Genomic DNA, 25,690 nt, shown 5'->3' with positions numbered 1-25,690 from the left:
TCCGTTTCAAAGAAATTAGTTTTATTCACCCGAGTTCCTTCTGATTGGTCAAAACATACTCATCCTTACGAGGCCTTGATTTTAAGTTGCCATCCCTGGCAGGCATGAATCTGTGGACGAAGGGAGTGAATAGGTCGGGGTTCATTGTTGTGATGTCAGGAGATTGTGTCAGCAGAGAGACGACCATAGCTACCGCCACACCAGTCAGAGTGCCCAGGACAGTGTAGTAGTTGTAGGACAGTTGGTAGACCTGAGGGACCGTGTTGTCAGCAAGTACTTCAGATCCAACTCCTGTGTAGTTGAATACCAGCTCTGGACGTGGACTAAGACCCAAATATTCTCTTATTCAACCAAATCAAAAATTTACATTTATCAGCAAATAAAAAGCAAAATTTCAAAAAACCTAATTAACCAAATTTAAAACATTACCAAAGCAAAAATATAAAACCAAACCAAAGAGTCAGAACAATTAGAGATGTTTAAACTTAGATTTGAATTTAACACACTAATATACGACGTTCTTTTGTTACATTTTCTCTTAACTTCGTCTCCTTCCTCAGAAGTTAGATCACAACACTATTTCTCAATTACTTGATCTACAGTCGTTTGTGCGGATTGTACATTTCCTAAATGTGTGTTAATTTCATAAAACGTATTTTTCATGTTTTAAAAATGGTTTTGTTGGAACTGTGGCATTCAGGATAAGAAATTTGTGCAATAAAAATATTTATAAATTATTTAAGACTTAATCCTTTTTAGCACTAACTGTATTAAACCATATTTTAGTCATATCGTTGGTGAATCGTACGTATACAATTATCAGGTAGAGACACTATTGATGTTAAGCACTCTGGATCCAGAAGGTCAAAACACAAGTTTAGATTTTAGAATTAATTTCCTCCTATTCCTCGCCAAAAAGAAGAAGAGTTACTGGAGGCTAATGATTGTTCCTTTCTTATGTTGGTGTGCAAAACTTTGGTTTTTAAGTTGCAAAATTCAATCACGAAATAAATATTGACGTTTTACATAATTCCAAACGTTGATAGTGTATGCAACTAGATTACCTGAAATGATTCAGTGTGCTGTTAGAACACCCACCAATACTAGTAAATTTTCCAGGAAACTGCAGTTTTCCATTCATAATGTAGTATTGGGCATTAAAGACAATCCAACCCGACAACACCAAACTTGTTAGTGATCCTGCCAGAGCACCCTGCAACAAGAATCAAGGATGTAAATGATTATTACTAATCAGTCAAACAGGATTACTGTTTAAACGGGTTTTGTTGGTACTACTGTTAACTTAAATTCTAAATACGTACATGAAGAACTCATAATTGAATAGGTTATATTTTTAAAATAAATAAAAAGCGACAGTTTTCCTCCTTTTAAACATGTTGTAACTGTAATTATTTGGCACGAAGAGAGAAACACTGTTTCTTGTAAATGTGTTGAAACTAACTCACCTTAGTATTAACAAATGGAAAGAATATTCCAAGAGTAAACAGAGATAAAATAGATCCGTATACTGCTCCCAGTAGGCTAACTGACATCTGAAACAAAGTGCAAGAATAAAATGAATCTGTGTATTCTACGCAGTGACCTAGTTTAACACTTTGCAACAATCTAAAGTTTTAAACATACTACAATTTACATTCAAGAGCTATGTTAGCCAAAATACGTATAATAAGGGATGATCTGTAAGTGCTGGATAAAATCAATACACTAGAGGGTATCGAACTTCTTAACCAAAATACGTATAATAAGGGATGATCTGTAAGTGCTGGATAAAATCAATACACTAGAGGGTATCGAACTTCTTAACCAAAATACGTATAATAAGGGATGATCTGTAAGTGCTGGATAAAATCAATACACTAGAGGGTATCGAACTTCTTAACCAAAATACGTATAATAAGGGATGATCTGTAAGTGCTGGATAAAATCAATACACTAGAGGGTATCGAACTTCTTAACCAAAATACGTATAATAAGGGATGATCTGTAAGTGCTGGATAAAATCAATACACTAGAGGGTATCGAACTTCTTAACCAAAATACCATGATGATGTTGTGTGGGTTTCAATGTTCACGTAAACCTCAAGAGTTTGTTGAGGTTTACAAATTTCTATTTAAACCATAAAATGCATAGATTGTTTGTTAAAATTTTCATTCAAAAGGATTAAAGGATTTTTTGAGAGGAATTCTTGTTTCATATGATTCAATATAAACACTTAAGATAATAATTGGCTTTAACTGTGTATGGAAAATGGAAAATTGTCACAATTCATTAAACTAAAATGTATGCTTTTGGGAAAATTGAGTTTGCTGTATGTTAAATACAGATAAGACTTGGCGCTACTGAGGAATGATAGAAACTTTCAACTGTAAATGAAAATAATCTTTAAGAAATAATGTTTTTTTCAGCAATCCATGAAACTGAGAGTATTGATACCACGTGAAATCTGAAATTAGACATCTCACTGAAGTTAGTAGGCCTAACCTGTCAATGGATTTCGCTAGTGATGCCAATGGATCTTGCCAATTTTAGGTTTTGTCAATATCTGTCTATTGGAAAGCTTGATTCATGCAATTTAATTATTCAACTTTTTTATTTTATTGACATCCAATTTTTATATTTTATAGAAATTTTAACATTTACAGTGTTTCATTACTATTTACATGTTAAGTTGCTAACAAAATATTGCTTTCTTACCTGTAAAACCGTTCCAAGCTTTTCCACTACAAAAACCATCGCCACGGAAATAATACCCAATACAAAAATTATCACTTTGATGATGGTGAACTGTTTGGCTTCAGAATGGTGTACGGTGGGGAAAAATACCTCCATTACATCTTTGTACAGCATTCCTCCTGTTGCATTGTAATAAGACGCCATTGTGCTGAAACATAACTCTATAACAACACCAACAATTTGTGTACATGGCACACGATGTCAATGTCGTAGACAAGTAGGGGGTTACGGGGTTATCATTTCCTTTCATAAGGAAGCCCTAAAATATAATCAAAGAGAAAATAACATTTGGAGAAAAATTAGTTAATGCTGCGACAACCTAACATTTTCCAACCAGCTAAGTTATGCTGAACATAGGCTAACTCACACTTAATTCTTTCTACTGAAACTGTTCAACTCTCTATATGTACAAAAAGTCAAGATAACCCCTTTTTAAAATCTTGGCAACGCTACTGCAGGGTGTTTACTCTTATATTACTTGTTTGGATACTGTTAAAGGTCAAGTGTTTTTTACAATCGGATGTGAGCAGGTAAATCTTAAAATTTATAAATAATGTATGACAATTCTTTACCATAACATTTAAATACTATGAATTATATATTTTTTACAAAGGATAAATAACGAAGACCTATGCCTAGCCTTTTGAAAAATTTATTGTAATATTGGTACAAAGTGTCACTATCGCTACGTTTACTATAATATTTCTTTACTATATTTGTTTTATTTTTAAACCTAAAAGAAATCCTTATCGTATTAATAAATAAGCTAGATTTCTAATCAGAACCTTAAAGCATTGCAAAGCGTTTGTTGTTGCAAAAAATCAATAGCAGTACAATTCTTGATTTTCAAAATGTCTATTGTAGTATGGAATTTAAATAACCAAATTTTGTTGAAACTTGGTACTTATTCATAGTTACAAGTCTCTCCACACAAAAATGCGTATGTTCTCAACAGATACCAAAAGCTTTGTTTTATTATTATACTAGCGGGCCCGGCGCGCTTTGCTGCGCATTTCAATAATTTTTTGCAAAAGTTGCCCGCGGCTTCGCACGCAATTTCCCGTTGAAAACAGTACACTATATTCACTTATTCTTTTTCTATCACATTCTAAACATTGCTGAGATAATTGATAGTCGTTCCATCGTGAGCCTCTTGGGCGTATTATGAAGGTATGTACCATATTCCTGCCTCTATCTAGCTGTTACCCACGGCTTCGCACGCAAATCTTAAGAACCGAAGTCCTTATATTTACTTAGTAAATTTTTTTTTTTACTATAATAAATTTTAGATTAAATTAGTTATATCTCCGATGCCACGATTGAGCTTGCTTTGTTGTCTCGATCGAGAGAATATGTACACACGGAGTTTTGAGAACCATACTTCTGTCAAAAAAAACAACTAAGGTTGATTTTATAACATTCTTTATATTTGTAGCCAACGTAAGATAGTAATTATGATATCTGCATTACTCTTCTGATCAAGCATGAGCATGGTTTATATTAAATAAATATTGCAGTTAAAGGTGAATTTTTACGTCAAATTTGAATTGTATTATCTGGATAGTAAAGTCTATGTTTAACAGTGATTGCAAAAACAGTTTAAACAAAATTTGTCGTTTCTCTTAAGCTTACTCTATGCTTTAAAACTATAAGTGTAATATATGTTTACAAAGAACAGCTGATTAAAAATTTGAAAAGACGTTAACATATGTTTGCTGCAATGCATTTCTTATGGGTATTTCTGTAACCAGTGGGGCGGAATCCTGAATCGGGAAAGGGATGGGCATAGCTTATAAACCTTCTCCGTGGGAAAAATACATATACGTACAAATTTTCATCATGATCGGTCCAATAGTTCACGATTCCATAAAGGACAAACATACAAACATTCATTTTTATATATATAGATAGATATATAAACCTAAGTTTGTGTATTCTTGTGGGGTTAGTAATCAATCAATTCTCAACTTCAACTTGAAATCAAATACGCTTCTTAACGCTTTCATAGTTGTGGAAAAAGTAATAATTGCAAGTATACGAATATCTGACTGTTGATTTTAGTTAGCTCCAGTTCACATTCCTCTATTCCAGCGTTTGGAATCTGACGCTGTCACAGACTTGACTCCTGGAATCTGGAGCCATGTTTCTCTGAAGAGTCCCAAAACATTCTGCAATTCGTTGTAGAATGTTGAGCAACCGAGTTTTCTACATCATAGCTGTGGGAGGGATTGATTCATTGTGAATGTAGAGTTAGCTTCAGTCCTTGATTGGAAGGATCTATAATCAAGGCTCCAGTTCACCTCCCTCTTAATGTAATTTAGCCTCTGCATTATAACGCTGTCTCAGACTTGACTCCTGGGTTATGAACAACAAGTGTTTTTTCATAATTTTTCTACACGTGAAATTTTCTCCTATTGCAATTTAAAAAAGTGTTCTATAATTTTCTTAAATTGGTATTTTTTAATTAATATTTTTTATTTAACAATTTCACATTTATCACATTGGCAACGACAAATGCCTTACTGTGCATGGGATATGTCAAGGTCACTCGAGGTAGAGCCGCACTATAGGTATTATATACACATTATAGATGGGCAGTTATTGTACACGACCAGCATATTAAGAAAAACTACCAACTTTGTTATTTTGTGCTATTTTAAAAAATAATACATTGTTGGTTTGACATTACATTTTGAAAAAAACGTTATTACTCCTGTAATATTTAGTGCAGGGAGAGGTTTTTATGGGATTTTGACAATTAAAATTTTAACGATCCTCCATTTCGGCCATTGTCAAGGAAGTACTTTATTCCGGTGATAAGACTTAATACATTCATTTCCAGTAACTTTGAAAAACGTAAAATGTAAAAACACAAACATACAGTTATTCACGTAACTACAAAATGTTGAGCCATTAATTTTCAGTCATTCCTTTCTTTTAATATTCTTAACAATGATTCGAAGATTGGTGGCCTATTTTAGAATAATCATTAGAAATATTCTAATATATACCTGAGTGCAGCACTCATTACGCCAGACATAAATAAACCTGCCAAACCAGGATAGTCTTTTGCTACTTCCATCACGTACAAGGGCACCATCTGACTAGGGTTTTTTATTATCTGCAACATAAAACGTAGAGGAAAATTTTTTATATGTTTATAATTAAATGTGTATAAATTAAATTAAACCTCGGTATAATAAATATGGCTATACAGATATCTTTAAATCTAATAATTACTTAGTACCAACTAACCAGTATTCACCCATCAAACCCAAATTTACAAGTAATTTAATTCAATGGATATGTCAACTCATTAATGAAAAAATAGTAGTATCTGTTATGTATGACATTAAAATTCTTCCTTTAAGTACAGTACAAAACATTTATTTAAAAATTATCGATTCACCAGATATTTTTGGAAGTTTAAACTGTATTTCTACAAACAAAACTTAAATATTTGGTCAAACTTTTAATCAGAAAATCTTTATTTAGACCAATTCTTTTTATAGTAAATATTTAAATCTTTGTTTAAAATTCATTTTTGACGAGGGAAGAATTGTAAAGATTGTACGTAACACAACTACAATCTAAGTTAAAATAAAAAATCATACATTAGGAGACGCCTAAGTTAGAGATCACAGCAGAAGTGCTATTTTAAAAGTCCCTGCTCTTATCACCTTATAATAAGATCACATAATATTTACGGTTAGGTTAAATCCCTCTAACGACACATCAGCTTGTCTTGCTGTCCTTGTTAGTAGCTTCTTTTTTTGTTCTAGGAAAGTATGAATACCTGCAACCTTATAGAATAAACCTTCTGATTTCCGTTCGCTATGTTATCTTATTTCTTTTGTATTGTATTTCTCATGAGAAAAAAGACTCGGTGTCCCTACAACATGTTTTAGCCCTAAAAATAATTACATTTTATATCTGGATCTTTGTGATTGCAATGGTTATGGTTACTCTGTTCTTCAGATAAGAATTACAACAGCCAACTTGATTTCAGTAATATTGTCAATTGCATTTAAATATTAAATTTGCTATATATTTAAAACCATACCAATTATAACAGTTGTTAAAGTTTTAAGAAAATGTTTTAGGTTATACTTACATTCTTTATCATTTTTAAATTGTATTCGTCCATCATTTAAACTTTTACAACTTTTATACCAGAATTATTAAATATGTGGTGTTTATATCAATTGCTAGCTCCTATTAAGCTATGAGTAATAAAAATAAAAAATTTACATTCTCCAATTAGATAGTATCTGTGTTACTAATTAAACACACTTATCTTAGTAAAAGTATTATGTGATTGGTTGCTAATTCAACCGATCCAATTAATTTGATTCTTATGTTGGAAACTTATACGCATTATAAATATTTGTAAATTGCATGTTTTTACTCATGCTATTCTATCTGATGTCACGTATGAGATAAAATGTAAAATAAACTGAACTCAGTTATGGTGCAGTTCTGCAATTCAAAAAAACAGTGTAATACACATTGCTCTAGTCATGTTTAAAGATATAATGGTCAATCTACCATTCATTAAACCTTGTCTTAATAATAAATACAGAGCTCTCAAAAGAGTCTTACAAAACTTATTACTGATATAGTACTTCAAAATATATAATTTTCTAGTCAGTAAGACGCCTCAAAATTAATTAAGGATCGTTGTGAAATTACCATACTTACCCCAACTGCTACAGGATCACACTGATGATACCTCGCATATAAAACGAATCCCAAGAACGTGCACAAGTTGATTATAATGTAGAAACCGATCAAGCTGTAAATCAACACCCTGAAAATCGTGTAAATTTATAATATTTGTCATCGATAAAACCACAGTATTATTCATTATTATTATGTATTAATTTATCATTTTAATTTTCAAAAATGCATGCTGAGGTATGAGGCAGTGTATTTAATGATGTAATTACTTGTATGTATTATGGTGAAGTGTATATGTAAATACTTTTCCACATAAACTGGCGTCAGTTGTGATACAGATAAATTATCCAAGTTTTCCTACATGCTTTACTTTGCTGCTTTAGTTACGAAAATACACTTGCCGAACAACTAGGACATACCCGCGGTCCTGCCCACAATTTCTATGCAACATTCCGTATACTTGATTGAACAGCTTCCACGATTTCAGTTACACTTTAACCTCGTATTTAGACCAATTTAGAAGAACTCCAAAGTCGAAGTTCGTAGCTTTTAGTGAAAGCACTTACGATATAATACGATAGAGTTCTATAATATATTTTTAAAATGGGATTAGTCATGCATCAGGTACTTATTTATCAGTGTTCATGATTAAGAGGGCCATAGGTTAATCAAAATTGTGAGTAGTTACATATCAGCAATGCAAAACAATATTTTGCTATTTTGCTCGAGAAACAATATAGCACATATAATTTTGTAATGAGGTTGGATTCAAAACAGTACAGTTTTCTAAATTGTAAGGATATAGATATTGTTATTGAAAATTAAAAACTTAAATGAACAGAAACAATTTCAACACACTTTTCATGTTGTGTATCATTATGTAAAGGTGATACATAATACAGTATAGTTAGTACATGTTCTTGCTTTCCAATATATGTTCGCTATATCATACTGTTTCCTCGATACAGTCTAGGAATTATATATTTAAACAGTATCTTATATCTCATTATATATCTCTTATAGTCAGAAATAAATGCGACGTCCCCTCGACGATTTTCTGTCATAAAGATTGAATTTAGCGTTTCATGTACTGCTTTGTGATTCTACTTGCTATAATCACGGACTCCGTGATTTGTTCCTTCATTACTGTAAATGTCTCACAATGTCTAAGGAAACCAATTTCAATGCCCGAAAAGAAAACATTCACAATTTTAGGTCATGGACTAAATCCATAATAGATTAATTGGTTTGCCTTGTTGCCACGATATTTAATAAGATGTGTTGTTAATTTTGTTATGTTTTCACTCTATACATATAAACAAATTGAAAATAATGTTTAAATTAATGAAACCTGTGGTTGTATGCTGTCATAATACAACGTTTATGCAGGACAGATAATAACAGGCTCTTTCAATTAATGTTTTGCAGTTTTAGAGACCAACATGAGATATTAACTGCTATAGAGATCAGTAGGGAGTAGCTCGGAAGAATTTGCGAAATAGTAATAGGCCTATATTTATCACAGGGACCGTAGCAATGTCCATGTAAAATTTCAGTACAATCGGTTGAATACTTTATGCGTGAAAACCAAATAAACAAACAAAGTCACTTTCACATTTTTGGTATTATTAGGATTACACGGTCTGACCAATAAGTAAGTTTGTATATTTTCAAAATGTTCCAGAATTGGGTCAGTCCCCCCCACCTCTGGTATGTATAATCCTCACGCCCCTACCAATCCGGTGGATTCCATTCCTTACCGAACATAAATCTTGAAATTCAATACATGCAGTCTATAACACTTGCAAAATACTGTTTATTGGATGAAAAAGTGAATCTAAGGACTATACAACCCGCAAACGTGAAAGGAAACATGGATTATACAAGGAAACCTGAAATCTTTAACAAAAATATGTGCTAAACATCATCATTCGTTGCAATGAAGTTTGATGTGTAATCTTCAAATTTAAATTAATAAAAGCAACGATATGACACAAAAGCTACCTGACTCACCATCTGATATGTTTAATAGACGGAACGGACAGAAATCTCTGTACAGTACCAGGGTTGGCCACAATGTTTGTGAGAAAGAAGAACGCACTTCCAATCGTCACAGTGAGAAACGTGTTGCGGGCAAATGGGTCTGGATCCATGCTGTAACAGACGGGGATAAACTAAATAATTTTCACAAAAAATAAACTCTTGCGGAATCCTTGCACTATGTTCTTCAAGCTCAAAGGCCCTTTGCAACACTTTCTAAATATACTTCTTTTCATTTAAACAAATCCTAAGAGGTATTTTATAAACTTGTTCTGGACTTTAAGGTATCATGTTTTTAGCCTGTAAACACAGCCTAAACCATGAATACACAGCCCAATCAGTAAACACAAGCACAGGTGTACTTACGTTCACAACTATTTATACCTCAGATGAAAACTTTACAACAATCAACATTTTTGCTCTCATTATTTCACTCAAAAAAGCGATAAAATAACGTTATACTATACCACCAACATCCATCTACACCTATTATCCATCATACATATTACTGCAAAAAGAGTTATATTAAAAAACATTATCGAATGGTGAGATTACTCCGGGAACTGATGTGTCAGTGTTGAGCGATGGTTGAGGGAGTTAACTAGTGTATTCCGCAATTTTTTCCTCTTTAGATATCTTCCTCAAGGAGACATTCGGCCTTGTACGTAGTTTTGTGTTCTCGTGCGCTGGTAAAAGAAATGACGTTAACAGTTTCGCTGTTTATAATTTTGTTACTTTACATGTTAACAAATGTTTATATGTTCCCAATGATATGAGGCTAAATATCTACATTTATTTTGTTATCTACATCAAAGTTTAATTTACTAAATCGTTGTAAATTAAACAACGTCAACTTTGTAAGTTTATTCCAACGGCCGGATCCTGTGCAAAAGAACCTGCCTACGCTAACTAAGGCATTTCTGACTTTACTGTTCTGTTTAAGGGTTAAACATTATCACGTACTGAATAAATAGTGCATGTAAATGGCAGGATCTTCTACGCCACTATACATTTTAATTATACTTCTTCATGTAGTCACAGAAAGTTCAGGAAGGTCTATTTTGAGTCGTAAACATTTCAGAATCTTTTAAAGAATATCTTTAGAATAAAACATTTCAGGTAAATATTTTAATTTACGTACTACGTAATTAACTGGAGGTTTCAAAACTGGTACAATACTTTCTAGCAATATTCATAAATTAGACGCACAATGAATTTCTTCTAGTTTCTCATATAAATGGGGATTAATTTTTGTAAAATAATATATATCCAATTCTCTCCCAGCATCGGTAATATAAAATCCATTTTACAAAAACAGTTTTTGTTGTTGCGTTCATGCATTATCAATTTATTCCGCAAATAAGTAGTTTATTGATGAATAGAAACTGGAGATGTACGAAAGTCGGAGAAAGAATTTTAAACGAAGACAGGTTCACAAACTTACTTAAAAATCTCCAGCCTGGAACCTTGTTCATTGATTCTCCAGATCTCCAGTATTCCGCCGAGTCTCCAGCTACCGATAAGTATAACGAATATGACGGCCGCCAGTGTGAACATATTCTGTATAGTGTCAGACCACATCACAGCTTTCACCCCTCCCTAGAACATCACGGAACATGTTAATGAATAGCTCTAGATTAAACATCGACTGTATTGTATTAGATTAATGTACATATAAATTTAGATAGAGTTCCTTCGTACATAATTTCCCAGTTCCACCACATAACTGTGTTACTAAAATATTAAATTATTTTGTGAAGTTATCTTATAGGCTTTTTATAATAAGAAAACACGAATTCTTATATTATAAACTAAATACGTTTATTGTAGTTTCTGAACAAAAGAAACAAAGTCACTCAAAGATTTCTTAATCTAAAATAAAGTAGTAGATGAGTTCAATAAATTATTTTATTAAACTAAAATTGATAAATTTAAAATTGAAATGTGTCATTGGCAAGGCATAACACGTACGCGTACACTTGAACTTCTTCAAACTGAAGTCTTTGGCTTTCTATATACAATATAACACACAAACCAAACCTTATATAGAGTATTCACAATCAAACTCGTCTCCTGATCTACTTGACAAAGAAAGCAATAGTGTACTACCAAAAAAGCTATTTTTACTTTCTAAAGTAACTAATTTCAAATACCTTAAATTAAAATAGCACTATTTTATTAATGAATGGTCGTGTGTATTTTTTCATGATGTTTTTATAGTTTAGATTAATCATAATTGAGATAAATAAATTGTAATGTATGTATAATCCTCATTCTACCGTTTATTTGTACATTCTCTTGATTTTAAGAACAATTGTCTAACGTAAATGAAAACACATAGAGAGAAAAATATAAAATACTGCAACATTTTGCTGATAAAACATGAGACCACTTACAAAGGCAGTGTAGAACAAGCAGCAGATACTTATTATGGGTGTGATGATGTGTAAGGGCACTCCTGTAACTGAAACAGGAATCCAGCCTTAAATAATGCATAACTCTTTACCTTATTAATTTGCTCAAAAGTATGTTACTTAGAGAGCTCCAAAATAAATTCAATTTAGATAAGTGGCAGTAATTATTAACACTTACACTTTTAAATTGGATATATTTAATAGATATCTGTCAGCTAGATCGGTCCCTTGGCGAAAACAACATAATATTAATTAGATAGTACATTCATAACGTTAAATTGGATTGTTTAGTTCGTTCATTTACTGATATTAATTATGTTAAAATTGCTAGACACCATTTAATTCCATATACTGTTATATATTGATAATTACTTATGCTAAACACTGTTTACCAAACACACAATGAGCCTAATAAATATATCATATAATGTATTATATCTGAAATTTATTATTCATCATTGATGATTCGGGTAATACGATTGTTGCTTAAACTTGGCATGTAATGTATTAAAATAAAAGAAACATAACATTTCTATACTCAATATATAATAGAGTGTCTAAAACAAATTAAACTTCTTCAAACTTTAAAGTTTGCATTCATAAAACATGGTGCCAAATACTTTCAACAGAAAATATCTTAACAGCTTAACTATCTCCTCGAGTAGTGCTTCCCTAACGCTCAGCCAATAATATCCGTATATTCAACGTCGTATAAAACGTTTGCATTCAAATTCTGATTCTATAAAATAAGTTTCAAAGTATTTTTGAAATCTATAATATGTAACACAGAAGACATATATGGGAATACGTATATATTAGCCACATATAAAAGACTTTAAAAATATTTTGGGTGTAAGGAAACTGATAAATTTAACCTTAATTGATTTCGATACTAGTTTGACACTACCTAGAAGTAACAAATTTAAACAAATAGGCTGCTTTGAAAACCAGTTATTTTTCAAATATTGATTATTATCATACGCTGTTAAATATTTGCGTGTTTCAGGTTTTACTCTCTTAGTAATGTTTAAAGTCCTTCAAGAAAGACAACATATATTACTCTTTTAGGGCAGCATTACTATATGTCGTGCTATCTCGTTGGAAAATGTACATCTAACAGGAAACTTCAGTAATAGAACACTGTAGATTTGCCTTTACACAGTACCACGCATTACAAAGAGTGTTATTCAGCTCGTACTTTTATGTGATGATCTAAAGCTCAAACCCCGAACTGTTTATCACCCTAGACCTGAAAATGCCGTAATGCAACTGAAATTTGAACCGAAATGAGGTCTATGAATTTAACTTCGCCTATAAAGCACAAATATTGTAAATATTGTATATAGTTAGTGCTTCTTTAGTGTTCTTTTGTGGATCATTCGCCTCGTTAGTGCTCATATAGTTTTAGTGCTATAATAAAAAACTATGGGCGGGGCTAACTTCATGGAATTAGCTCCGACAGCTACTTTCTGACTAAAACAAATTTTAAAATATTAAATTATTGTCTCTTTAACCCTGAAATTATCAATTTTAGCTGCAAACCACTCAGCTCTCACGGACAGCTACCCAACGTGCATTAGTATTACTTGTGTTTCATATTTATAAAATAAATTAATTCTGACACACAACGCATAACTCAATTTCATAATTCATTTCATTGTTTAGATCTATCAAACATTTGGGTATATTAAGAGAGGGGACAGATCCCTTGCTCTTCCTTCTTGTACACGTGACTGAAGTGCGAAGACAAACAATGTACGTGCAGCACATTTACTTTACACTAAACCAAAAACAAACAAACATAAACAGATTAAATACAACCACCACTGCATAACATGAAATAACAGCAGAGAAATAACTGTTTGTATCATGTAAATATAGCAAATTTTCATAAGATTCATTTTATAATATAACGCAGCAGGATTGAAAACTACCCAAAAGCCAGAGTATTTTTTAACAGTTGGAAGGAAAGGTCACACTAAAATGTATGTAAGCATTGCATATTAATAATTGTTAACAATTCATTTGACTGAGATAAGCAACAAAACTATCGCAAGTAACACATACTTGAGTATTCAATATGCAAAAGACTGAAATAAGAGATATTTTAACTTTTAATATAACAGACCCATTTGGTTAAGCCTCAGTTGTATTCTATAAATTCTTCTTGAACGTTCTAGTAAAGATCTAAGTTGTATATCAATGATACTACCACTTACACATGCAACAATATTTACCTTGGTTAAATGCCAGTCCTGGAACATAAATAATAGCTGGCAAATGCAACACCTAGAAAAGTAGAAAATATCAATTATTATTATACACTTAAGAATATAAAAAGTTATGAATGAAAAGTTTATGACACACATTATGCCTCTTGGTAGGCCCTACTTTTTAATGTACTTTTATCTGGTGCAATTCATTATTTCAAAACAAACCATGTAATTCAGTGTCAACTTGATCTGATACAAAAGGTCTAATTAACTAAAAACCAGCAATTGTATAGAATATTCTGTGCTACATGGTTATGAGACAATATATGAACACTGAACCCTGTCTTCAGGATGTTTTACACTTGAGTGTGTTGTGCCCCGTTTAAGCTTGAGGTACACCTTAGAGCCAATCACAGTGCTTGAGTACTTATATGTGCAGGGACACTTTCTTCTAATGTACTTAATTTTTATCGGGGTTCACGCCATAAAATTATCTTCTAGTTCAAAGTTTGTTTTTTACGATGGAAAGTGTGACACGTCAGTAAGAAATCACAATAATCATGTTTTGCGTCAGCTCCATGCACACTGTTTGTAAAACCTGCACTTAAAAAAGTAAAACACTAATTACTGAAACCCGTATTAAAGGTTACAGGTCACAATAAGTCTCGAAAGTAAGTCGAAAATAAGTAAGCCTCGTCCTTTCCAAGACATTTCAGAAACAAATATCAATTAATCTTATTGAAATTCTGGATTGTTTTATCCATTAAATTAGTATAAATTACTGAATCTAACAGTCCTTTTTTATGTTTCAACCAGTTCATTAAATCTTCTTCACTCCATTCATTGAGTTCCAAACTTCAAATAAAGTTACAGTCTGTTTTGTTCGAGGTCAGGATGATCAACTATCATGAAGCAGCACAAACATTTTATTTTATTTATTTGTTTTTTTTTACTTTTAGATAAGTACCTTTTATGCATAATACCAATGCTTGAATATTTTTAATCAACCAAAGAGTATAGAATAAAGTACGTAATGTAAATCTTGCTATATTCGTAATCTAAACTTGTCTCGCAAATATCACAAACAAGGATTGTTAACGTAATTATTTAGTTTTTAAAGATCGATAAACTATAATTTTATTCCTCTTTTTCTCCGCACCTTGGATAAGTGGTTGTAGCATGTAGAGAGAGTTAACATTAACCTCAAGCCTCACAGCTGAAGGTTTCTGCTTCTTACAACACACCCTTCAATAACTCCGAGTAAACTCTCGAAAAAAAATCCTTTTTCGCCTTTTACATACATTACTGACATTCCTTTAATCGACTCTGGAAAACCTTAATGCAATATCTAATCCCCTTCTTGTGATTTCATCTGCGATACTATTTGTCACTATCCTTACGCGTTCATACAAGCTTTACAATTTAAACACGATAGGTCGTAAGCAGCTTTTAAAAAAGAGGCAATAACTTGTGCCGATCACACTTACATTTTGGAAACTTGGCTAACTATTGAGATAAATAGTCTCTAAGACTTAATCTAACTTAAAACTAAGACACTAAGACCAGGCTTTTTAATGATGAACATGAAATATCACCACCAGAACTGCAAAACCGTGTAACCCAACCACCAACCCCACATGACAGAGTTGGGTTCTTAAGAAGGGTTTATCAACATGGATACCAAATTGTGGTATTAAACTTAATTATTCACATCCCACAGGGCTCAACCGCCTATACGTTCTATAAATCTTGATAGAAAAGTGATGATTTGAAACACGGTACATATTCCCTTTTTGTTTAGAGTATAGCCCTATAGATTTTTGGATCAAAAAGTCCAAGGACTCTCTATCCTTCTGTCTGTCCGTCTATCCATCCGTCCGTTTCGCCGGCTCCTCGAGTACTCCGCTATGTCTGTGTTTATTTATGTTATTAACTCCACATTATATGGTTATCTTTATATTATTATAATAAAAAGCCAACTAAACCCCTGTTTTATTTAATTATTTTCTATTTATATGTTAATCTTGTTAATACTGTTTTTGTTTACACTAGCAATATAATAATTTGGTAATTTTATATAGAAAGTTAATAATCTTTTATCTTCTCTGCGATAATTTATTTTTGTTTTGTCAATTATCATAATTTACTTTCTCACCATATTTTGTTTAAATGGGTGTTAATACTTAAGACAAATTTTAGAATTTAAAAAAGACATAACAATCGATTTAAAATATGACAATTAAATATCATATTTTAATTTATGTATAAACTTTACAGTTTTTATTTTTTATTTCATCTCTTTTTTATTTCTTACTTTACTAGTATTTTATTAGTGTATGTACAACTTTTGGAACTATCTTGAAAATTAATTTATTTCAGTTTGAGTTTGATAAATGTACTCGCCGCCTGACACGAATATAAGGTTAATCACGAACACAGACAAACCTTCATCAGTGACTCTTGTGCAATTGTTTCATTACTTATATTCGATAGTTAATAGTAAGCTTACACGCTATGGTGAACAATAATATTTACGAGTATTAGGATTAAAATATTGGCAAGTGCTTCATATAATAAATTACTTACCGAAGCCATAGTATACATGAGGGTGCCCATAAATCTTACGTTGCTGTCAAACCGTAGCTCCAAGTACTGGAAAAATCATACATTCGGCCTTGTATTTAGAAATATTTACTCAAAATTAAGGAGCAAGTATCGACAAAACTATTCTAACTTTTATGTTCTTTGTAACTATTTTATTAAAGTATCCAAATTTATAAATTATTCATCTTTTATTGTTAAATATTGTGGATATTTCTACTTAAACTACAAAATAAAGTGTTAGCCAAAACATTTTCTTTTTTTATAACAAGAATAAAAGTTTTAGTCATAAGTCTGCTGAGTAACATAAGGGGAATAATGCAAGTTGTAAACACGATAATAAAACTTCCATTTCAGTAGTTGGTAAACACAACCTTATCTTGTCCCGCCATATCTTACGTAAACTGGTTTTATACTAACATAACTTTGGTACAGCGACTATCAGCTAACTTACCTCCAACAGTGAACTAAGCTGAAGTTTGTGGTACACTGGCAAATAGAATACGCCTGCGACGGTCATTATTATAAGATTTGCAATATTATTTGTCATACACTGGCTTCCATAGAGGTACATCTCTGTTGGTAAACCTAGTATACTGATTCCTGAGATGAAACTGTAAAACATAATATATATATATATATATATATATATATATATATATATATATATATATTTATAATATTATTCATATATTATATATATATATATATATATATATATATATATATATATATATATGTGATATATAATTAAATTGATGCTAAAAGTAATATAAACGTTGCAAATAAGAAACTCAATCTAGAATTAATAAAAAAACAGAATAATAGAAATTACCGAGGATAAAATAACAGCTTAAACTATTAAAATTATTTTTTAAACTGTAAAAATATGCATACAATTTTGCGTAAATAAGTTTAAAAATTAGTTTAGTAACTAATTAATTATTAGCAGTATGGTTCACTTCTCGTTAGTTTATACCTTCCAGTTGAACCTACGCTGGGTACAGCAAAAACCGACCTGTCACTTAAATCTGGGCACCCCTGTGGATGTCCAGGAGCGACATATCACTAACCAAAAATGTCGTGATATTGGGGTACAAGAGAACACCAATAGGTCTAGTCTACTACTGGGGATGACTGTTGGAGCCGGTAGGGATTCCTACGATGGGGCTTTTTGTTCTCTTAGGACAAGAAGCAGGCCAAACTTTCTTTTAGGACTAAGTTCAATCCACTTCTTGTCCTTAGATAACAAAGGAAAAGTAACTGATTTATTGCCAAAGCCATTTTTAAGTTATACAAAACTAATTTGGATTATTGTTGTTTAGGGAGGTAAAGGGGTAATTCATTTCAATTATCGGTCAAGAATATGTTTATTAAGACTTTTAATAGTCTTACTAAATAACCTAACAAAACACTAGGGAAGATAAATGAAAACATATCAATTAAATATGTAGGGCGTAGGTCATGGTATTCGATTCCTTCTCCTAACTAATTTTAAAATTAATTATGAATGTTTAGAAACTATTCCCTAGAGGAAAAGTTTCACGCTCGAAATTTTAAAAAACAAACTCTTTATGTGATATTATTTTTGTGATAGCTCATTACATAAATAAGCATACTTGATCTTTAAGTCCTTGCGTAGTAAATTTTGGAGAAATATTAAGAAAATGTAATAAATTCTCATTCGATTAGTCAACTTCAGGTTATGTACGTTACTTTCGATCAACCTGTTCAATTTAGATTTTATACCCCACTCTTCGAATGACCATTTCTCATCACGTGTAAGTATATTTGTCTGTGCAGACCAATGGTGACAGTATACATGTACTGTACTAACATGGTAGAACCATGTTACTACCATTCATACTACCATTCATCAAGTGCCTCTACCATTCAGAATGGTAATTCAAATGTTTGCCAGATAAGAGATAACAATTATTCCACTATTGAACATCTCCAACTACACTTTGCACTTTTGTTAGTTCTCATGCTGTGACACTGTGTAGGGTGCAGACCAATCCCAAACAAATTATGTTGCATGGAAGTCATGAAAAGCACCGAAATTACTCAAACAAAAATTAGGGATTGAAATTGTTTAAGATATAACATTGTTCTTTTGAACATTGGTAACAAGAAAACCAAAACTCGTGTTGCAATTGATATAGCTAAACGATATAACAAAATAAAAATACTTCGGATTTTTTAAAGAACGACATACTAAAAACACTAAAATGCAGTTTATATCAATCATACAAATCAAACATTATATCAAACACTGCGCACAATATTTACATTGCAATGTTGCAGTACTTTCCTTGAACAGATATCAAGATGCCCGTCAGTACCAGATAACTCACCTAGCCACAATGGACATGGAGACAGGCAACACCCCCATGGTTCTACCCCCCAGCATGTAGTCACTGTAAGTCTTCTGCTTGTTGAGGAAGGTGTAGTATGCCCCAACCAAGAGGGACAGGATGAGCATGATAACAACAACTGAGTATTCCACCCAGTCAAACATGAAGTCCAAATCCATTTTTGACATTATGAGACTGTGCTGTTTCCGATCTCTGAAAAATAAATTATACTTTCTTCGCTTTAATTTCTGGAAGCAATGCACTAACAAGCCTAAAGATAAATAATAAGAAAATACATGTACTAATCATTATAATGTGGCCACTGAAAATTTTCCTTCAATTGTTCAAAATTAGGCTTGCACAAACCCTCTTCATTGTTCATACTTTTTTAAATTCTCCCAACAATTTTAAATGTTGGTATTCGAACATTATAAAACTCACTCATTTATTTGAATTATAGCCAACAAAATCAGACTTAAGAAAGGTATGACTAACAGTTGTCAAATAAATATGTATAGAAATTGTAAATGTTATACTTTCAGTGCTTAACCTTTATAAACTATTTTAGAACGTCAAACACAACCGTGTAGCTTCATAAACAAAGTAAACTGCAATTAATTTTTAATTCATTCACAGTAACACTTAACAGTCACGTGAAAGTCTTAAGTGTTGTGTGCTAACGATTGAAAAAGCGTTTATGAAAATTAATAGATACTGAAACATTATATAGATATTAAGTTGATAATATGATAATAAAATGTAATCATGTGCAGAAGAGTCAAAAAGATACATTCCGAGCATCTCCACATCAATTGAAACGACTTATTAAGAAAGAAATTGTTAAAATTAAATAGCTTTAACTTAATAGGCTTTAAAACAAAATAATATTACCAACCAGTTCTTATATTAAAAAAGATAAAAATTACACATTATTTAAATACAATGTTACATACATAGTAGTTAACAGTATTACAAATTAATCATAATTTTTTTTTTATTGGTAGTATGGCATAGTATGACAGTTATCAAAAAGGGTAGGGAATGGTTAATTTGTTTTTATCATTAATAATAAAGTAGAATAATAGGTCTCAATTTTAATACTGCAAAACTGTAAATCAGTTTTCTTGAGGAAATAAGTCATTGCTATAGTTTGATAAAATATTATTATCTCTAGAACTATTAAATTTTCAGATAACTATCTTTGCACATAGGTGATGACAAATAAGAGGAGAACTCAAATATGTATGTGATTTGCTTTATTAATATTAACAAAATGGAGTTTTTTTTTATCTTTAAAGTCAAATATAAAACAATATATTTATAAAATCTTTACATAATACCAACTATTTTGCAAATTTAATTACAATTAGAACTGTACTTTTGTCAACCAAATCCGCCAACGCATAAGCGAACACGACCACTTTACAGGTATGCTTGTACAACACGGAAGCATCAACCACTGTGTCAGTTAAGATACATCAATTGTTTTGATATATTTTAAGGTTTCAATATGATGGCGGTTTAAAATAACAGATTAACACAATTGAACCGTTATAATGGATATGTTTGCAAACATAGTTATGGACTAACTGAAACTAAATCACGTCCGCATTTTAAGAAATAAATTTATATTATTTTAATAATTTTTGTCATATCATATTTTAAGGTCATGGAGTTCCTAAACATTTTTAAGTGTTACAGTTATAACATTAACATGCCAATACTGAGATTTATTAGCCCATCAATGTTGAGCGCAAATCAAACATTTAAATTAATAATGCATCTTCAGTTTAACATTCTGAGATGACGCCCACTGTGAAATCGACCTTTCATTCGAATTCACCGATACGGATATTTTTTATTGACTTTGCTCATAAAATTGTACACTAGTATTTCAAAATATTTTCAAAAGTTTCTCAGTACATGAAGCTCAATGACAAAGTAAAAGGCTTAGAAAACTGTTTATCGATTAATGTTTAGGTAAAATAAACTAAATATCCCACAGGAAATAAATTTTAAGTTTATAATTTTTATAACTATTTCGTTTAAAAATAGTAAGTTTAACATTTTGTAACTTATTTTATACCAAAATAACGACCTTATTTCAGAACGATGTGACAGAAAGGAAGCCTAGTAATGAACTATAACTCCAGTAATAAACTATAATACGGGTATCCAGTATACAAATGACTGCCATATTTAGGCTTATGGTCATTATGCATCTATGGTCTTGAATAAAACCTAATGCAGGTAATTTAAAGCCTGTTGTGTTCAAATTATCGCTCCACTTGATAATCTAATACTATAACTATACCCATACTACTTATAGCTGATAATGAAGTGTGCAAATACAAATTACATTTTCGAAATTAATAATTATTAGATTTTCAAACATTAGTTATGTAAACTTCAAACACCCATGTCGATATAAATTCTATCGGTAATTAAAAACTAATATCATGTATACCAAAAACATTTTACCTACAGTAGTTTATGAAGTCTACATTTTTTTAATAAAGCAACTTGATTATTCAGACTACAATATAAAAATTAAAGTTAATTGTACTGTAACAATTTTTTACACAGATATACAACACTTTATTAAGGTTTTTTAACATTAAGGGTCACTTTGACTTGTATAAAGTATGTACAGTCTTAATCACAAGTCTGGACAATGTATACAATCTCGTATAAAATAAGACTACATAGCGACCTACCTCCTCCACAAAAGTAGAAGACACAATATTTAAAACACTTGCTCTTAAAATTAAATGAATTTACTCCATGATTTCATATACAAACAATACACGTACTCTTACAAACAACAAGCTCCCCTTTACGTCTTGGTGCTCTAAAGGTCTGGTTGGTATTGCCAGACTAGAGCAGTCCACTAGTGTGATTATCTCACCTCTCCGATCACCGAAATCCAGTCGGCCTTCCCATCGTATCATATTTCGTAATCATCCATATTTATCAGTTTGGTTAAAACTATCAAATCATACTATCCTATTACACCAAATATAATCTGTCCCATATTCTACCATCTTAGTAAATAATTTTCAAAACTAGGATAAATCTACCAGCATTTATCTAATTTAGCATTTCTTCAGAAACAGATTAATTTGGACATAAAAACATTAATTCTAAGAATCTTTTTTATTACCTTAGAAAATATGTTTTTTATAATGAAACTGTTAGAAAGATGTAACTTGAGATTAAACCCTACATGTATAAAAATCAATTATGGCAAATGGACTATGTGATAATTACCTAATTCTTCTTAACTGGATACAAAACTACATAAAGTTTTAGTGACATTTTAGTCAATTAAATAGTTTCATATGGTTATAAAACTCTCTTAAATTTATTGATTAATAATGCTTTTGTTGTGTTATTTTGAGAACTTTTAACTATATACGACTTATTTACTTAAGATATATATTTTAGTGCTTAAGATTCTACAGAAATTATAGAAAAATAAAAAGCAAAAGTCTATTTTACGTTTCATAATCTAATACATATCACTTCACTACAGTACAATATTTATCATTACTTTGTATGTATGTACAATTATGTAAACATTACAGGAAACTATTTTTGCTAATAGACTCTTTTTACAAATACTTTTTACTAATGTTCTATTTGTTAACATGAATTCCAAAATTAATCTGCAACGAACCTGTTTTGCCTTCAATGAGTAGCTCTATACGTTTGTCACTTTCATGGAATATTTTTGTTATTCCTTCCCATTGCGGTAACTGATTTAGTCTGTTACTTAAATTCTGAATAAGAGACCGAAAAAATTATTTGAAAAAATAATTATTATTAATAATTGTTTGTTGTTGTGTGTTTTTAGTAAAATATCTGTACTCAAGAACCGCAAACGCGACACTAACACATCGGTATATCAAATCTTGTCAAATAATTTTAAGTTAAAAAATCTGTTATCGTTTGTGCGTATTAATGAAATCTGATCTCTGAACCAATCATCAATATAAGAGGCCAAGTAGTATATTTATCGTGGGACCTAGACCTCTGGCTTGGCACATTTATCGTTTATGGAACAGAGTTTAATAACGCCTGCCACGTGGTTACGAAAAATGTGTGACAAACCATATTTAGTTACAAACCATACTTGACCATTTATATTTTTATATACTTTATATGTGACAAACAAAAAGACCTGTGAAAAAAACAAACAGCAAAACAAATCCGTAAGAGCTGTATCTCTTATACTTTTAGACTGTAAAAGGTAAAAAAGGTTAAATTTTATTGTTGAAATGAATGAAATGATAATCGTATTGTCTACTTGAGATTAAATTTCGATGCAAGGTTAATTTATTATATTATCATAGAACATTTTTATTGTTTTAACATGTTGTTCTGTGTTTTGACATAAAATCCAAAAAAACTTACAAAACCGATACAACTGATTGTCTAAGGAACAGACACAAAGCAACAAAAGAGTTATCGCACAAACGGACAGGCAGGTGGATGAACTGCCCTTTGACTTTTTACCCGAGATCAATAGATTTCTTTCTTGGATCAAGAGTAAACTACGTACCAGGATTCAATTCTCTATGACCTTTCTGCCAAGAAATCGCACACCAATTTTACCTTCTTGGTCTCGAAAGCAGTGTTTTTAGTGTCGTGTTGATTGCATTTTCACGGTATTAATCTCAGTAATTGTATGAACCAAACTTGCATAAAATTATCTTAAATTTACATTACTGTACTACATAGCTTCGAATTCGAAAACCGCTGCTATTTTAGTTACAGTCTAATTATATGCCATGTTCAATATTCCAATGTTTGATTGCACATTCTAAATAGTGTTACTGAAATTAGCTGAAATTTCCTACACAATTGTTTTTATGATCGCATCAGCCCTCATAGTTTTAGCTATTTTGTACTCTGACTCATTATTAATAAGGCTATTTTGTATGCTTGTTTCTATATTGAGAGCTTTCTGTGTGCCATTGGTCTGTGAAAATTCGGCGAGATTTCGTTATGAATTCAGCACCAATAAAAAGGAATTCAAACCTGATGGGGCAGGAATGTTACTTCATATTTGAACATAATACAGATCAATATGGCTGTTTGTGAAATATCGCTAATAAAGAAATGCCAGGGGGGATTAGGTATTACTGTACTTTGATGAAATAAAAAAGTTATTTTATACTTATTTATAATGATTATTTTGTTATAAACATCAACAATCGTGCTAACCTTATTATAATACCACGATAGTTGATGCGTAATATTTTTATAAATCAATGTCATTTACTGCGGTTTCAGAAAAACTTATCTTTAGAATTTATTGAACTCATAACTAAGTAACGTATTACCTAATTGATTACTTGGTTTGAAGTGAATTTCATAAGTTGAATAATCTCCAACAGCTATATTTTTTAGAAATCTTAGAATCAAAAGAGAAAAACAATAACATTGTCTTACGTTTTACATTTAAAAAATTCTCTATTGTACTTACCCTTTCCTTAAATCTACTTCAAAATGTCACTGGTGTTATATTACCTAAGTGTTTTAATCTAATGCAGTTGTTTAGTTTATTCTTATCTTTTGTGTGCAAGGATTTTATTTTATTTTCATGTAAACAGATAAGAATATTATATTTTAGATAAGCCATTATACAGGGTGATTCAAAAAGAATACCACAACTTTAGACATGTATAATAACTCTGCAGAGAATAAAAGGAGAGTTAAGCTATCTGTCGGCGAATTAAGGAAGTTCTAAAGTTTAATTTAGTTGCTCATTTGTTCACTTGAGGTGCTGTTGAGAAGGCGTTAGCGTCAGTTGATGCTAAGATGGCGACTGCAAAACAGAAAGCTTTTCGTGTTATTGAGTACGGCAGAAGTGAATTGACGACAGTTGTTCACTGTGCATTTCGAACGAAGTATGGTGTTCAACCTCCTGATAGGTGGTGTATCAAACGCTGGTATAAACAGTTTATAGAGAATGGGTGTTTGTGCAAAGGGAAAAAGTTCTGGACGGCCGCGCACGAGTAATGAAAAAGTAGCACGATGTTTTCGCAGCCCAAGGTCAATTGATTTGAAGAGCTACAGTAGCAGAAAGCTGTAACTTCCACAAACATCTGTATTAAGAGTCCCTACGAAAAAGTTTAGTAATGAATCCTAATTGTCTGAAATTGGTGCAAGCCTTTTCTGCAGGTGATAAGATTAAAATAATCGATTTCTGTGAGTTTATCCTTGCTCAAATGGAAACAGATAAAGTAGTATCAAAGATTGTAGTGATGAAGCTACTTTCCACACTAACGGAAAGTCAACCGGCTCAATGTCCATATATGGAGCACTGATAATCCCCGGGAAACAATCGAGAATGAACGTGACTTGTTTAAGGTGAACGTTTTCTGTGCAATTTCAGCCAATAAAGTTTTTGGTCCCTTTTGCTTCGAATGTGCTACAGTAACTGGACTACAGTATCTAGAGATGTTGGAGAATTGGGGCTGTTCCCTCAGCTCGAACAAGAAGAACAACAATTCATATTTCACAGGATGGAGCGCCACCACTTTGGCACATATCTGTCCGTGACTACCTGAACGTCAACTACCTGAGGCGATGGATCGGCCGTCAGGCAGGCCACGACAGAGC

At 31.5% G+C, this 25,690-nt stretch overlaps 1 protein-coding gene across 3 annotated transcripts; it reads right to left on the bottom strand.

Moving 5' to 3' along the window:
* Nucleotides 1-4: 4 nt before the first annotated feature.
* LOC124354110 (sodium-coupled monocarboxylate transporter 1-like) lies at nt 5-24,633 on the bottom strand. Of its 3 annotated transcripts, none has more exons than XM_046804327.1 (14): nt 24,552-24,633; nt 19,061-19,273; nt 17,158-17,317; nt 16,689-16,754; nt 14,127-14,178; nt 11,872-11,939; nt 10,920-11,074; nt 9,449-9,589; nt 7,457-7,565; nt 5,767-5,876; nt 2,717-2,903; nt 1,467-1,553; nt 1,065-1,213; nt 5-323 (listed from the first exon to the last, which is right to left on the bottom strand). In XM_046804327.1, exons 2-14 carry the CDS (start codon nt 19,246-19,248, stop codon nt 26-28), a joined length of 1,770 nt encoding a protein of 589 aa, XP_046660283.1. In that variant the 5' UTR covers nt 19,249-19,273; nt 24,552-24,633; the 3' UTR covers nt 5-25. The 3 variants fall into 3 exon arrangements, with proteins under 3 accessions (XP_046660283.1, XP_046660282.1, XP_046660284.1); XM_046804326.1 differs by lacking the exon at nt 24,552-24,633 and adding an exon at nt 21,778-21,916; XM_046804328.1 differs by lacking the exons at nt 5,767-5,876; nt 7,457-7,565; nt 24,552-24,633 and adding an exon at nt 21,778-21,916.
* Between the last annotated feature and the right edge of the window lie 1,057 nt (nt 24,634-25,690).

The sequence above is a fragment of the Homalodisca vitripennis genome, chromosome 2 (assembly GCF_021130785.1).
Source record: "Homalodisca vitripennis isolate AUS2020 chromosome 2, UT_GWSS_2.1, whole genome shotgun sequence".
Taxonomy (NCBI): Eukaryota; Metazoa; Arthropoda; class Insecta; order Hemiptera; family Cicadellidae; genus Homalodisca; species Homalodisca vitripennis.
Note: the sequence above shows the minus strand (reverse complement) of the source record. Positions and strands in the feature narration are given on the sequence as shown.